General features: G+C 37.1%; 1 protein-coding gene across 2 annotated transcripts in view; it reads right to left on the bottom strand.

The window, feature by feature from the left end:
* LOC126471078 (DNA polymerase alpha subunit B) overlaps positions 1 to 13994 on the bottom strand; it is a 93581-nt gene that overhangs the window by 1826 nt on the left and 77761 nt on the right. The window contains exons 3-7 of one of the 2 annotated variants that reach the window (XM_050099153.1): positions 11284 to 11329; positions 4984 to 5099; positions 4549 to 4819; positions 4158 to 4428; positions 64 to 295 (exon numbers count right to left, since the gene is read on the bottom strand). In XM_050099153.1, coding sequence (XP_049955110.1) covers positions 64 to 295; positions 4158 to 4428; positions 4549 to 4819; positions 4984 to 5099; positions 11284 to 11329 — 936 coding nt within the window. Of the gene's footprint in view, positions 1 to 63; positions 296 to 4157; positions 4429 to 4548; positions 4820 to 4983; positions 5100 to 6020; positions 7161 to 11283; positions 11330 to 13994 lie in introns of those variants that run through there. The other variant, XM_050099159.1, reaches the window with a different exon arrangement.

Genomic DNA, 13994 nt, shown 5'->3' with positions numbered 1-13994 from the left:
ATAAACAATGCCGTCAGATAAATAATATGTTGAAAGCTCATGCTGTCAGCAACATAACCTCACCCTCTAAGTGGTTCCATAATTCCTTCAACTATCTTCTCAAACAGAGAATCATGTGTTTCTGCAAGTTTTCCTTCCTCAACATGTGGATGCTTGGCGTCTACAAATGGCCCCACTAGTATCAATGCATGTGGCTCATGGTTTCTTATGTAAGACACTAAGTCCTCCAATGGCTGATACATCAATGTATCAGTCTGTGTGTAAGGACCAGCTGCCACAACAACTTGAAGAGGTCCTGATACAAAAGATTACACAAGTAAAAAATAATCTCAACTAGATAAATGTAAAAACGTTTGTGAGAAAGAGAGAATGCATGTAAGATACTGAAGACAATACACAAATTATACACCGAGATTACTGATTTTATCTACTTCTGAATGGAAGTGGATAGTAACACTGTTGATTGTTTTCAGTAGTACTTTTTTTCCTCCATTACCTATTTTACAACTATAAATGTGAGATGTCTTAACAGTTCACAGTAAGTCATAGTTATTGTTGTTTGTACTACTATGTCAGTATCAGAAAATGATCTGGATTTCATAGTCCAATTTTAATGACAGATGGGAGTAATAATACTACAAATTTATTAGAGAGCAACCAGCAGATTCAAATGATGGAAGGCTACTGGCAATTTAGTTTACTGCATATCACCCAAAAAGCAGAAAAACAGGAAGGAGCAAACAAAGTTGGAATTTGCGGAGCTCTGATGTTGATTTCACAGGGTTCATACGCGGACAAGGGAAAAAATTCCCAGACTCTTCCCTATTAAAAAATACACTTCCTCCCAGGTGAGAAATTATACTTTCGCTTGGAATGGGAAAACTCGTCAATCCTTTGAATGGTCAAGGTTTTATACACTGGCGTAGAACCTCCCGTCACTTTAGGAAACGAAGATCGGGGGAGGTGAAGCGAATTCGAAAGATATTTGATTTGCAGCAACATGTATGCTGCATATTCTCGAATTACGAACTTACATAATCAAATTCCACCAAACACAGAACGTTAGTCTCCGAAGAATTTAAATCTAGATCGCGATGCACTTTTCTAAGCCAATCATAGCTCATGTCACATGATCTCGCAAGCTGATGGTAGCAGATATTCATTGCGTTCACATGAGGCATCCAGAACTGGATTTTGTAAACAGATCCAATACCGCTTCTGGGTGGTCATGTAAACACTTCAAAATCGATTCCGGAAATCAGTTTCTGGCTGCCAGTTTTCCAATCCCGCAATCTAATTTTCGCTTCCACGTAAATGCAGCCAATGTGCTTGGGCTGTCAGGCTTAGTCTTGTTTTTCAAAAATTTCGGCTAATATTGATGGAGTGCCTTTTTGCACAGTGAAGGACAAGTAGAAATGTTAGAGTGAAGCGGTTTATACCTCATCTAATTTAAGATAAATAGCAACTGTGTTGACTAAATCATAAACCACATCTCCTGTTTTCCAGGTGCCTTCATCAACTGTGCAAGCAATCCGCTTCAGACATTAACACATAAACGCAACAGCAAAAAATGGTTTCCAAAATTCTATTTTTGTCTTTCAGAAGATGTATCGCATGTAAATGAAGTGATTCAGCGCATAGAACACAACATACAAATATGAAAAGTTAATGGCATAAATTTATGTCTAGTGTAGCTACAAGAAAAGCTTAACTTTCACGTACAATATCCGTCTTTTTTTTTTTTCGTGTGTTACACTTCGATACATCACACAAATGTACTAGTAAATGACATAAATGTCTGGTTGTCTTTTCGAAAATCTTCTCGAAGTGTTAAGCTATAAATGAGAACGAAATGCTCTGCGATTTAAGAAATTAAAAGCATGTTTGCACATGTAACATAACTCATATTGTGTAAAATGAAATGTACTTCAAAAGTAACACTTTTCAAACCAACAATTGCAGTATTTTCCCGCAACCCATCAAAATTCGATTTAGCAGTTGCCAGAGAGCGCCAGGAAACGGCATTACTGCACCTGCACAGCTATGACGACGTAGGTAGCCCTTAAGTTCATACCTATATAGTATTAAGAGACTTCACATTACATCATAAACGAAACAGGACATCAGAGGATACTCCGAGAGCACCAGAATTTCGTAAACCATAATAAAACTCATAATTCGACTCAAAGAGCACATTTGTATGTCCAGATTCACAAAGACATAGGCCCCAAGCTCATATTAAACCTATCAGTGTGATTTTTGGGATGCAAACATTCTTGGAGTACCAATACTGTATTATCTCAGGATTAGTTCTTTATTATGGCATAATGCTATACGTCCCAAATGATAAGGAGCACTTGAAATTCTGCAAACATTTGTCACTAGGCCAGTTAGTGTTTCAAACAAATGCAGTGCCCGTGGAAAAGATTAATTAAAGCCAATTTTTTTTTATCAAATTGACAAATAACTTGCAGTACCGGGCACAAGGAAAATTCTTTGTTGGAGTATCAGTTCTTACCAATCAAAACGTAACTGAAAACTAAAACAACGAAAAGTTCCCAGAATTCCCTGGTTTTCTCCAGGATGAAAAAATTCCCAGGTTCTTCCTGGAGCGTATACACTCCGTTTCAAAACTCCTGGGAGAGAACAGTTCAAATACTCAGAAGATATTTCAATGCTAATTGGTATTCTGAACTACAGTGTCAATAATAATTCTCTATGAAATTTAACAATAGTGAAACATATTCCAGTATCTTTATGTTGCGCTCATTACAATAAATACCGGTTTGATGCAGCTCACCATGATAGGAGTCTATCCTGTGCAAGCCTCTTCATCTCCACATAACTCTTGCAGCCTACATCCATGTGAACCTGCTTACTGTATTCAAGCCTTGGTCTGCCTCTACAATTTCTACCCCCCCCCCCCCCCCCCAACACTCTTCCTGCCATTAGCAAATTCACAATTCCTTGTTCCCCATGTTACAATATAACTATACTTAATGGCAGGAAACTTATTAGAAGAAATGTTTCACTGTGTTACTATTTCTATTCCTGTAACTGAATGGTGCACAATTCATTATTAACTCACACTAACATTACTGACCATTCAGAAGATACTGTATGAAATACTTAAGTTTTAACTTCAAAAATCTGATACCCACTATCAGATGAATGCCTCTTGACTCAGTCAAGAACAAAAACGAGAATTTTTTCCTAAGGCCCAATTTACCTTTCCTTGAACAAAAATTATTCAATGAATTCACTCAAGCGTCATAGCTTCTGTCTCCATCGTGTAAATTCAGGGAGAGTAAACTGAATAAAACACAGATACTACAGGAATATATTTACTGAATATACAGTGCAAATGAATTACTGATGTGTGCCTTGAATGAAACATGTCATTAGTGTTTTACAAAGATTTCTGCTGACTAAGCTTTACACTTCCTTAAATAAATGTCCTTTTCCTTTCCTCTTGTAGTTCCTTGTTCTCTTACCTCCATCTTTAAACCGACTCATGAAAATGTAGACATCATGAACATGAGCTTTAAAAATTCTGCCCCCTCTCCCCCAATTAACCAAGAGGGTCCAACACCAATTAGAATATTTATGAATGGCAAAATCTTTATTTCAGTAAAGGCGCGCGCGCGCACACACACACACACACACACACACACACACACACACACACACACACACACTTTAATGAAGGGATAGTTGAATGGGATGTCAGCAGTGCAGTGCCCCTTCACCATACACCATGCAGTGGGCCACGTATTTAAACACTCATCTCTCACTAGAGAAACTTTTTTCACTTTAACCTCTGGAGCAAGAAACAAGAGTAGTGTCCGAAATTTAAATCATATTGATATAAAAGGCACAGGAAACCTGGCAAAAACTTCGACTGTATAAAGAAAGCTGCCTTTGCCTTCTATAAAGAACTATAAATAATAATGGCCACAAAGCATATCAAAAGTGCAGCAATTCACAAATAAGACCCCAATTTAACCCACAAGTCATTTCATTGTATTATGGTGCTGGAATTTAGCTATTAAATGGATAGCTAGGGTACTACAAATATTGATGAAAGATTTTAAACAATAAAAAATACTTTCTTTCATTGAGTACTATGCATATAAAAATTTGTTGTAAGGTCTTACCATCATCATTGCTGAATGTTGGGAGAGAGTCTGCAAGAACAGGTTTTATGTCTGTGTACAGTTTTTTAACGATCACTTTCTTTCCATCAAGATTAACACCTTCTATGGCAATTATTTGTCCTGGAAACAGCGAATAGGTTTCAAGCTGGCTAAGGTCGAGAGCAACAGATTTTCCACAACCAAAACTCTGTTCACTCTCCAAAAGTACAGAACTTGGGTTTAGTCTGCCATTAGCATCACAACAAACTCTCCCAGCAGCTACAAATAGTTCCTAAAATAAACAATACAAAGCACAATAATTCACAGTTTACTGATTTAACTTTCATAAATACTGTGCAGAAACAAGATTTTTTTCAGTTTCAATCTCTGTAGAACAACATAAAATACTAACCGCATGCCTTACAGTTGGGTTTGTGGGTTCAGAAAGATTGTTCTGCTGAAGTAATTCTTGACCCAATTCGTGAATCACATCACCCAAAATTTCCGCTTTCTCCTGAAGACGTTCAAACATAAAACGAAACCTCTGGTGTTTTACTTCATCATGGGTAACTATTGGTGTAAATTTAGTTCGAGCTGACCACAAGGCACCTTCACAGTTCCCATGCTCTAAGACAATGTCACCAGAATTAGTTCGGGACTCATACTTCGTAGATGGAGTTGCACTAGAACAACATTGTTACAGTTATCCATGTCATTGCAGTACAACAACTAATATATATGTTACACACTGTGTGTGTGTGTGTGTGTGTGTGTGTGTGTGTCCGTCCAATTTACAGCATTCATAATTTGTAATACATCTTAGCATATAAAAAGTGAAAACGCTTACACTTTGGGAGAAAAACTTGCTGGAGAGAAGACTGCTCTTGGACTACGCCCTTGTGATACTAGTTTCTTCACTGCACTGCCATCTGGAGTATTTTCCTTAGGAACATCCTCTTTTCTCTGAAACCAGATGTCAGTTCTCTTATATGATCACACAAATGGGAAAATTACTTAAGCTTAACCTCAATGCTTACTGAATACTGCAAAATTGCTTTGCTGCAGAAAATTCATGTGTATTTACTACTAGTTAACTTTTGAGGTTTAATTACAGGTATTGGGGGGAAAAGGGCAGCCCAGTAAAGATTGTAATGAGAGGGGCAGTGTAACTTCCTCTCACTGCACAGTCACTCAACCTCAACTAGGTACAGGGTGTATACGCAGATAAGGCAAAAAAATTCCCAGATTTTTCCCAGTTAAAAACTTTTTCTCGGTCGAAAAAACACTTCTTCTCTAGTGAAATTCCACTTTTCCGCAGTGAAAGTGTATTTTAAGTGACATCATACTTTCCCTCAGAGCTGTAAAAGGTATCCGTTTATTCACCAGGGCAGAAGTTTCCGACACTTTGTAAAGATCTTTGATGGATGACAACATTTACACTGCATATTTTCATATTACGTACGTATAAATACAAATACCACCAAATACAGCACGGCAGCTTATGAAGCACTTAAATCGAGATTGCAATGTGCTTTTGTCACCCAATTACAGCTCATGTCACGTGATCTCACTAGCCACTGACAGCAGGTATTCAGAGCACAAGTCACGTGATGTTAGACAATAGCAACATAACTGCTAAGTAGCACAATTGCACAAATAAGAAAAGTTAATGGTTTAAGGAAATATACATACTGTACAGCTGCAACAAAAGCTAAGCTTCCATATGTAATATTAGTTGCCAAAAAGTTTTTGCTGTTTCTCCCCCCCCTCCAAAAGACGTGGTTAGGCAAAATCCTTACAGCACAGTTTAAATTGCAGCAGCTGAATATATCTGACAAGCATGATTATAAAATTCACCTGTGCATCAAACAGTTTGTGGATTACCTGGCTGAATACATGTTCCATCAAGCATTTTTCCATAACAGAAAAGCCGATCATGTGTGAAATTGCTCAAGAACTCACATAGGATTTTTTGTGAAGGGTAATTATACTTTTACCATCATAACATAATTTGTAATCTGAAAGAATTAAAGGATTTTTTAGTGTGTGTTACCCTTTATGATGTATCAAACATACACAACGTGCCAATAAATATTACGTAATGGCGTAAATAGCTGGTCCTTTGGCCCCGAAAGTTTTTTAAGAGGTTGGTTCTCGGTGTTAAGTTTCGAATGAGTGTGTAATGCTGTGCGACCTAAGAAATTCGTCACACATTCTCACACGTAACATAATTCATATTGAGTAAGAGGAAATTTAGCTTTAAGTAACACTTCTCAAACCACCATTCGCAATATTTTCTTGCGACCTGTTAGAAATGTAAGCAGTTGTGACGTCATGCTCATTGAGAGCAGTTTTTTTTGTATTGCATGGTCTTCAAAACAAGGCTCATGAGAATGACGCATCATAACCAGTCCTTTTGTGTTATTCTCTCGTTTAAGTTTCTTTGCTTCAGTATTATTCTAAAGTAGTGGGCTAACGCAAAATTCTTTGGTAGATTGTCAGTTCTAATCACTCAAAATTAAAAAAAATTAACTGACAACTAAAACAATGAAAAATTCCTGCATTTTCCCCAGAAAGTATACACCCTGTAGGTGGCACTCCTACTTTCCTTTAAGCATGGCATGAAACAAGTGGAAACAAATCAAAAAATGTTTCATGTAATTTCAAAATGGTTACCACAGACTACTTCAGTGCTATGACACTTAGCATTTCACTGGCAAGAGACTACAATAGCATCCCAACACATTTGCTAGCTAGTTTTGAATCCGTAGAAGTCTTAGTACAAATATATAGTATTACACAAGTATCGTATTACATATAAAGATGCAGCATGAACTCTTTAAAAGTTTCAAGAATGGAGAAGAAAATCTGCCACTCCCTTTGGAAGGAACCATTCTGGCATTTGTTGAGAGCAATTAAGGGAAATCACAAAAAACCAACATCTGCATGGCTAGATGTGGATTTGAACCATGGTTCTCACAAATTAGTGTATGTGCTAACCACTGCATCACCTTTCTGTCCTAACAATTATATTTTTATGAACAATATTTTGATGACCAGACCATTTATTGAAATATACAATACAAAAATTAAAAATGAAACTCTTAACCAAGATGGGCATCCATAAAAGTTATTTACAAATTGTGGAGGAAAATTTCAAAATGTAAATTTTTCAAATTTCCAAGTTTCTAAATTAAGGTACTCAAGTAACAGCCTAATGAATTTGTAAAAAATTAGTACTTACCTTCAAAGTGTCTCAAAACTTATTTTACACTTGTAAGAAAAAATTTGATTTCATTTTTCAGACCTTCCTAAAAGCCAGGAGTACCAAATGAAAAGTGTCTGTACCAGTAGTTATAGACGAGTATGGATCTAGTCACGTTCAAACACAACGTCACCTAGACCTAGACCCGCCAAAAGCCACTGGCATTTTTATATTTCACATTGTGCGCACACTCCTGGAATGCTTAGACACACTGCTTGTACACAGCAACTACACCAATTAAAGATACTTTCCTTTAACTAACACCACCTGTGCAGAATTCAGTTACAGAACAAATATAGTAAAAAGCTAATTGCTACTGCCATTTTATATACCATACTCAAATTAACCAGTAACTTCAGCAAACTGGTATTATGCAAGCCTAGCACACAGAAAATGTAACGAATATTTTTCCCTTCTGCTCTTCTCTTGCGCCTTTTATGTCCCACTTCAGGTTTCTATTGACCCTTTACTGCAACAACTGTAGATTTGACACATTATACTCTGATATAACTATCCTGAGAAACACATATACAACTAAGTCCAGACACTGTCACTCTACGTAGGAATGTGGGGAGGGTGATGAGTATACAGATTAGTAACACACAAACATAGCTTGACACTCCCAATTTAAAGTTGCTGGGTGGAGATTTAAGCAATCCCTGCCCCACATGGGAAACTGCATACAAAAGAAGACCACGATTTGTTCCCACTTAACAGAAGTGGCACATGGAGATAAAAACTTTTTCTTAAAAAAAAAAACTGGATATTCAAAGCTAATGTCTTATGGTAAAGAATAATAAAATGCTACTAAGAATAGTTCCGATCATTGACAGTGGTTGCCACTGACCAGAAACAATTATCTGTCACCTTCAGCCTATCCTTAATTGACAGAACACATCCTGTAACCATGACCAAATTATTAAAACAAGCACACGCTTTATTTCGAATTCCAAGTATTAAGAAATTTGAGACCGGCCAAGATACTTTATTGAACCAGTCAGCAGCCAATGAAACTTTGATGATCACGGCTCCATCAGATTTACAAGGCAATTCTTCAGAACAGTTTATACACACAATTTACAATACAGACAAAATTATAAAATAGAGCATGTACTCCTGTTTATGTAATTTAGAAAATGAATTATGATCAACTGGGTAAATGAAATAACAAGCAGAGCAGACAATTACTGTCAACTACAGTAAAACACTTGTAGGCTACTTTTCTGGAGTTCTTCAGAAGTGAAAAGCTGCGAACACAAAATAAATTACAAGACATGAAGCGCTTACTGTTCCAGGGTTAATTGAGAATATCAAAATAACACTACTTTTGGATTACAAGCTGGTGGATAAGACTCATTGTCAAGTACAGCTATTGCAATATCATTTGCATATATTCAACAGTACAAACTTCTTTAGAGATACCTTTGCCCCTTCTCTCAGTGCCCCCATTTCAAGAGGAGGAAAGCAAGAAAATGTCTGCAGTTTCTTAGTAAGTAGTTTCTGGCATATCATGCATAGAAAATTCTATAAAACTGCAAAAATAACAAATATCACAAACTGATGTGATTATTAGACTGTAACTGAATTCTGCACCATAAAGTTGTGTATCCCACCAACAAAAACTTTATTCACATTACAATAATAACATACACAAAAAACAAATTATTTCTATTAACATGCAATTGTCAAAGAACACCTCCATGGATAGCAATTCTATCCCTGAACCACTTAAGTAATAAGAAAAGCAGTTATTTCACATTGTATTAAATATCTGAAAACAAACAAGTTAAATATGTAAAGTTGCACGCATATATTCATGTCATTTGGAACAGAATGTTAGAAGTACTTGTGCAATACTCCAGTTAATTCCATGGCAGTAACATTAATAAAAAAATCCAATTGGCAAATTACAATCCACTGCATATTAACACATACATGCAAAATTCACAATACAAACCACCGCAAGAAAATTCGTGAATCAGAAAATGTCACACAAAAACAGTACAGACTTAGTTGTGAACAATTTACACAAGTTAGGTAAGGTCATAACAAAATCCAAAACATAAAACTTATGGCACTAGCACTTATACGAACAAAGTATGTAACCTAGGAGCAAAAGCTGATTTAAAAGACATTACTTGCTTATCACATCTAGGATAAACAAAATCTTACAATGATACAATTGTCAAAATAATATTTTTTTCTGGCTGCCTATATATATTACTTGCAACCGCTGGGGTACGGTATATTTTTCAGCTGGCAGTCATACATCCCTTGATGAGTGTGGATCTAGTCACAATTCCAATATATGTACACAAGACCTACACCCATCATGGGCCATATGAATATTTCGGTGATGTCAAAAACACTGTTACCTGTTCCTTTTTAATGATTTAAAAATATCAAAAGAAAATGCTGAAAGAGACTACAACAGAACCAATATATTTTTGCTTATCTGCTTCTGCAGTATAAGCTAACATATTTTGTTCGTATTGATAAAGAGAAAAGTCAAGTTGGAAAGTTTTATTCTGAAATCAGCAAAGCGCATGATTTTATTTATCTTTTCTTTTCTAAGAATATTAAAATCTTTCACAAAGAGTAATGCGAAATCTGTCCGAATAATTGCTTGAACATGGTAAGACCATACCAATAAAACCACAAGACAATTCCTCATACATGTAAGCTAACGTATTTCTCATTTTAACCGTTAAACTCATTAAAATATAAATACGAGTATATTTTCACAATAGGAATCATTACGATTTTTTGTTACACAATGTGCAAACCACTTCGTACGAAACATTGTGTCAACGATATAGTCACATAATATTAGGGCACATTTACCCACCGAAAACATTTTACATTCATGCACAAGATAAAAGTTTAAATTCAGTTTACCTCCACGCCATTCTATGGTTACTCCGAAAGCTAGTTGTTGCTAATGCCATGGCAAGAGATTATTGCCGCATCGAATTCCCCAAAATGTAAGCGTGTTCTCTTCGGTGAATTCAACCGTCACCGGCAAGGCAACGCAGCACGGCACGCAGTAATGACCCGCTGGCCACTGACACTAGCTGACCCCTCTACGTCAGAAAAGAAAGAAGCAAAAACGTGCACGGTTTTTGAAACCACAGGATAACTTTACTTCAACGAGCATCACATCTTTTCAACACAAAGGCGAGATTAACTTACATTGTATTCTCCCGGAACCTACGTTAACTACGACACACACTACTTCGCAAGTTATTATTTTGTACTTACAATTATTTCCTGTTGACAAACAGCCCAACGCCTCACCTTTTCGGAAACAATACCGGTATTCTAAAAGCATAATCTACCACAAGCATCCTAACATATCTCCTAGCGTCTCGCTGTCAAACCAGAACAACTATGGCGGCTGGCCTTGAAGAACGCTCTAGCGGCCAAGAGGTGCTGGCTGTGGAGGGGGGGAGAACCTTGTACCTGAACTTGTTGGCGCGCTTCTCGTGCTATCTTTCCCAATCACAAATCACGACTCTGGTGCTTACAGGAGCCACTAAATGTATATGTACTAAATCTTCGTTTCAGTCCTGTTCGAGAGTACGTAATGATTGGTTTACAAAGAATTCGAGGAAGAAGTTTTAATTGTAAAGTTTCAATACGAGGCCGATTTTTCTTTCTATTGGAGGTAAACCCGGCAACACAGCGCGTAGAACTGGTTTTGATCTTCCCACCAGCAGCCTCCTCCGACGCCGTGGCAACGTACATGTACCTTTCCATTTCCAAATAGCCTGGAGGTATTCCTATTCCTACCTGCTCTCTCCCTAACACAGATCCTCTCGGCGTTTCTACTCTGATAATGGAGAACTATTTAGTAAAATGCAAGCCACAATAAATACTCACCTTAGCTGTGGGCGTCGAGTAAAGTTGTAAAATTTCACTGTGATTTCTGAGAAATAGTTAAGACGTTACATTTTACGGCTGATAAATACAGATTTGTTGCGATGTAAGGATAGAACGATGATACTAAGTCAAAGTGCGATTAATAAATACTTCACACATTTCGTGCTTTGTCGTATAGATTCAACTGGAGTGGAAAAACTAAGTTACGTAACTGATTATCAACAAAATACTACAAGAACAACATATATGCCGCTCACGGCTACGATTCAAACGTATGAACATTAATTATTTTTACAAAATTTAAATATTTTAGGATTTCATACGTTATTTATGTGAGCAAATTGGTTACAACTTCACGGGGTTTGTCACAGACAACCTCCCCAAACCCAAATGATTGCCCATTAGTAAAATGGCGCATATTTTTCTAATTCTGATGTTCCATGAAAGGCTTATGATTATTTACAGAAAAATTACGCCTCAGACTTCTTTTAGCCTTTCCGAAGACTACCAACTTTTCGTTATGATACGCGAATCTGTGGTTCGGTAGTTTCAAACTTGAAAGGCCTACTCACTGAGAGATAAAGAACAGATATAGCTGCTGGATTCGTGATTCTTCGGTAATGGGAGGGAACACACGGGCTTTATATTGGCAATTTTGACGTAACGCCTGCTCAGACTTCAATTATGCATGCTGCATTGGTACATTTTGGCGAACTAAAGTTATTTCTATTTCATATAAAATCGTATTTTAAGACCAAAAAACATACACTCATGCATCGCAAAAAAACGAATGGGTTTGTTAATATGGGGAAATTACTCTTTTTATTTAATAAGTACGAGATACTGTATGTGATGAAAACAATCGTTCATTAAAAAACGTATTATATGTTGCCTTCTCGCCCCAAATGCAACGCAGTGCTTCTAATAGAACTATATACTATTTTGCGAAAGCAATTTCTTTTTAAGGGCTGATATATATGGCGTAATATGAATCCACCAGTCCTTTAGCAAATTTCCACAATTTTCTTAATCCTCAAAGCTGCTTTATATATATTAAGCTGATAAAGTATGTCTTGTTAAATTGATGGGTAGGTCATCAGTTTTATCAAATTGCTGCTGATGCTTCTCTCAATCTGCAATGTTTCATATTGATGAAGTCTTTACTCTGCATTCCTTACTTGATATCAATAATTTTATGACAAGACCTTGTGCTTGAGGGTTTAATTCAAATAGATCTCCAGCATGTTGGTTGTGTCAGTAATATTAACTGTGTTACACAGAACTTTTGTCTTTAAATGCTGAAGAGCCATGTCCATAGGCATTAACAGCTTTGAACAAGCAGCTCAATCCAAAACAGACAAATCTGCTTAGTTCACAAATACAGTTACAATGAAAATAATTTGTGAGGGAATGTTTTCTCTCTAACCACATCCTTTCAGAGATATGTGTTGAAACTTCATGCACATGGAATTTTTACATTTTGTATGCTTTGTGTAGTACTCCCTGCTACGGTGTAAAAAAAAAGTACTACATTACTGAGATTGAATAGTACTGTAAGGCAGGTGTCCAACAAAAGACGCTAAGCAAGTGTCCCTTCAACCAATAGGTACTGCATTTAACCATGCGTAGTTGACCTCTGACAGCTAGCCAATCTTATCAGTTGGCATTCAACACCAGAGCACATAATCATACATGAAATCTAGTAAAGGGATGGTTTCATTAACTTCTCCCAGAACTGCACCATTTCTCCGAGGTGCATCTTATTTTATCTCATGACTTGCGCCCCCCCCCCCCCCCCCACACACACACACACACACGACAGAATTAAAACTCCGGGATGTTTGTGTGTCTAGTAGTGATCATACATATTTCATATACTGATTTGGGAAGCCTGGACGTCTATAATGCAGTTAAAAATTTGTAACTGGCAGAACTTTCTACACATGGAAATATATTGACATGGCTTAACTGGTGTTGAGTTCAAACTGCTGACTAACCATGGTTGTGGCAGGAGCAACACTCTTGCTTAGCAAAAGTTAAGATCTTTTTCCTTACTCAGGAAGTAAGAAGTAATTCTGAAGTGTGGTAGACTGGGAGCAGTGGCACTTTAAATAACAGTTCACTATTACACTTTAGTGTTGATCATGAGAACCAACCAGGCTAGAAAGTATGTCAAATCCAGACATTTTCACTGCCAAGGTAAGCCTTGACTGATAACTTTAGAGTACACTGAGAATGGGCTGCTCTCACGAACCCACACTTCAAACAGTGTGACAAACCAAAGTCTATATAGCCCTCTAGATGGAAAGCATTATAAGTGACACCAGGAGAATCTTTCTATTTACCAAATTATGATTATTTATAGGAGACCTGAAGTCTCTGCAGGCACATAATGCATATGTCAACTAACCAGGTTGTCAGAGGACATAGAGCATCAGTATTCAGACCCAGATGAAACAATGGTGTGAGCAATGCACTGGGAAATCCAACAATTCAGCCACAGGATATATCCCATTACTTGTGTGTCCATATCACACTAAGTTTGGCTAAGAAGGTAATGTTACCTTAAAAACATCTGGATGTACATGCATATCCCCAAACCACTGCAGTGCATGGTAGAGAGGTACTTCTCACTGTATCAGTTATTAGGACTCTTTCCCCCCCCCCCCCCCCCCCCTCCTCCCTTTCTCCCATTCGATTTACGTATGGAG

Source organism: Schistocerca serialis, chromosome 1 (assembly GCF_023864345.2).
Source record: "Schistocerca serialis cubense isolate TAMUIC-IGC-003099 chromosome 1, iqSchSeri2.2, whole genome shotgun sequence".
Lineage (NCBI taxonomy): Eukaryota > Metazoa > Arthropoda > Insecta > Orthoptera > Acrididae > Schistocerca > Schistocerca serialis.
This window is presented reverse-complemented; position numbering and strand designations above follow the sequence as displayed.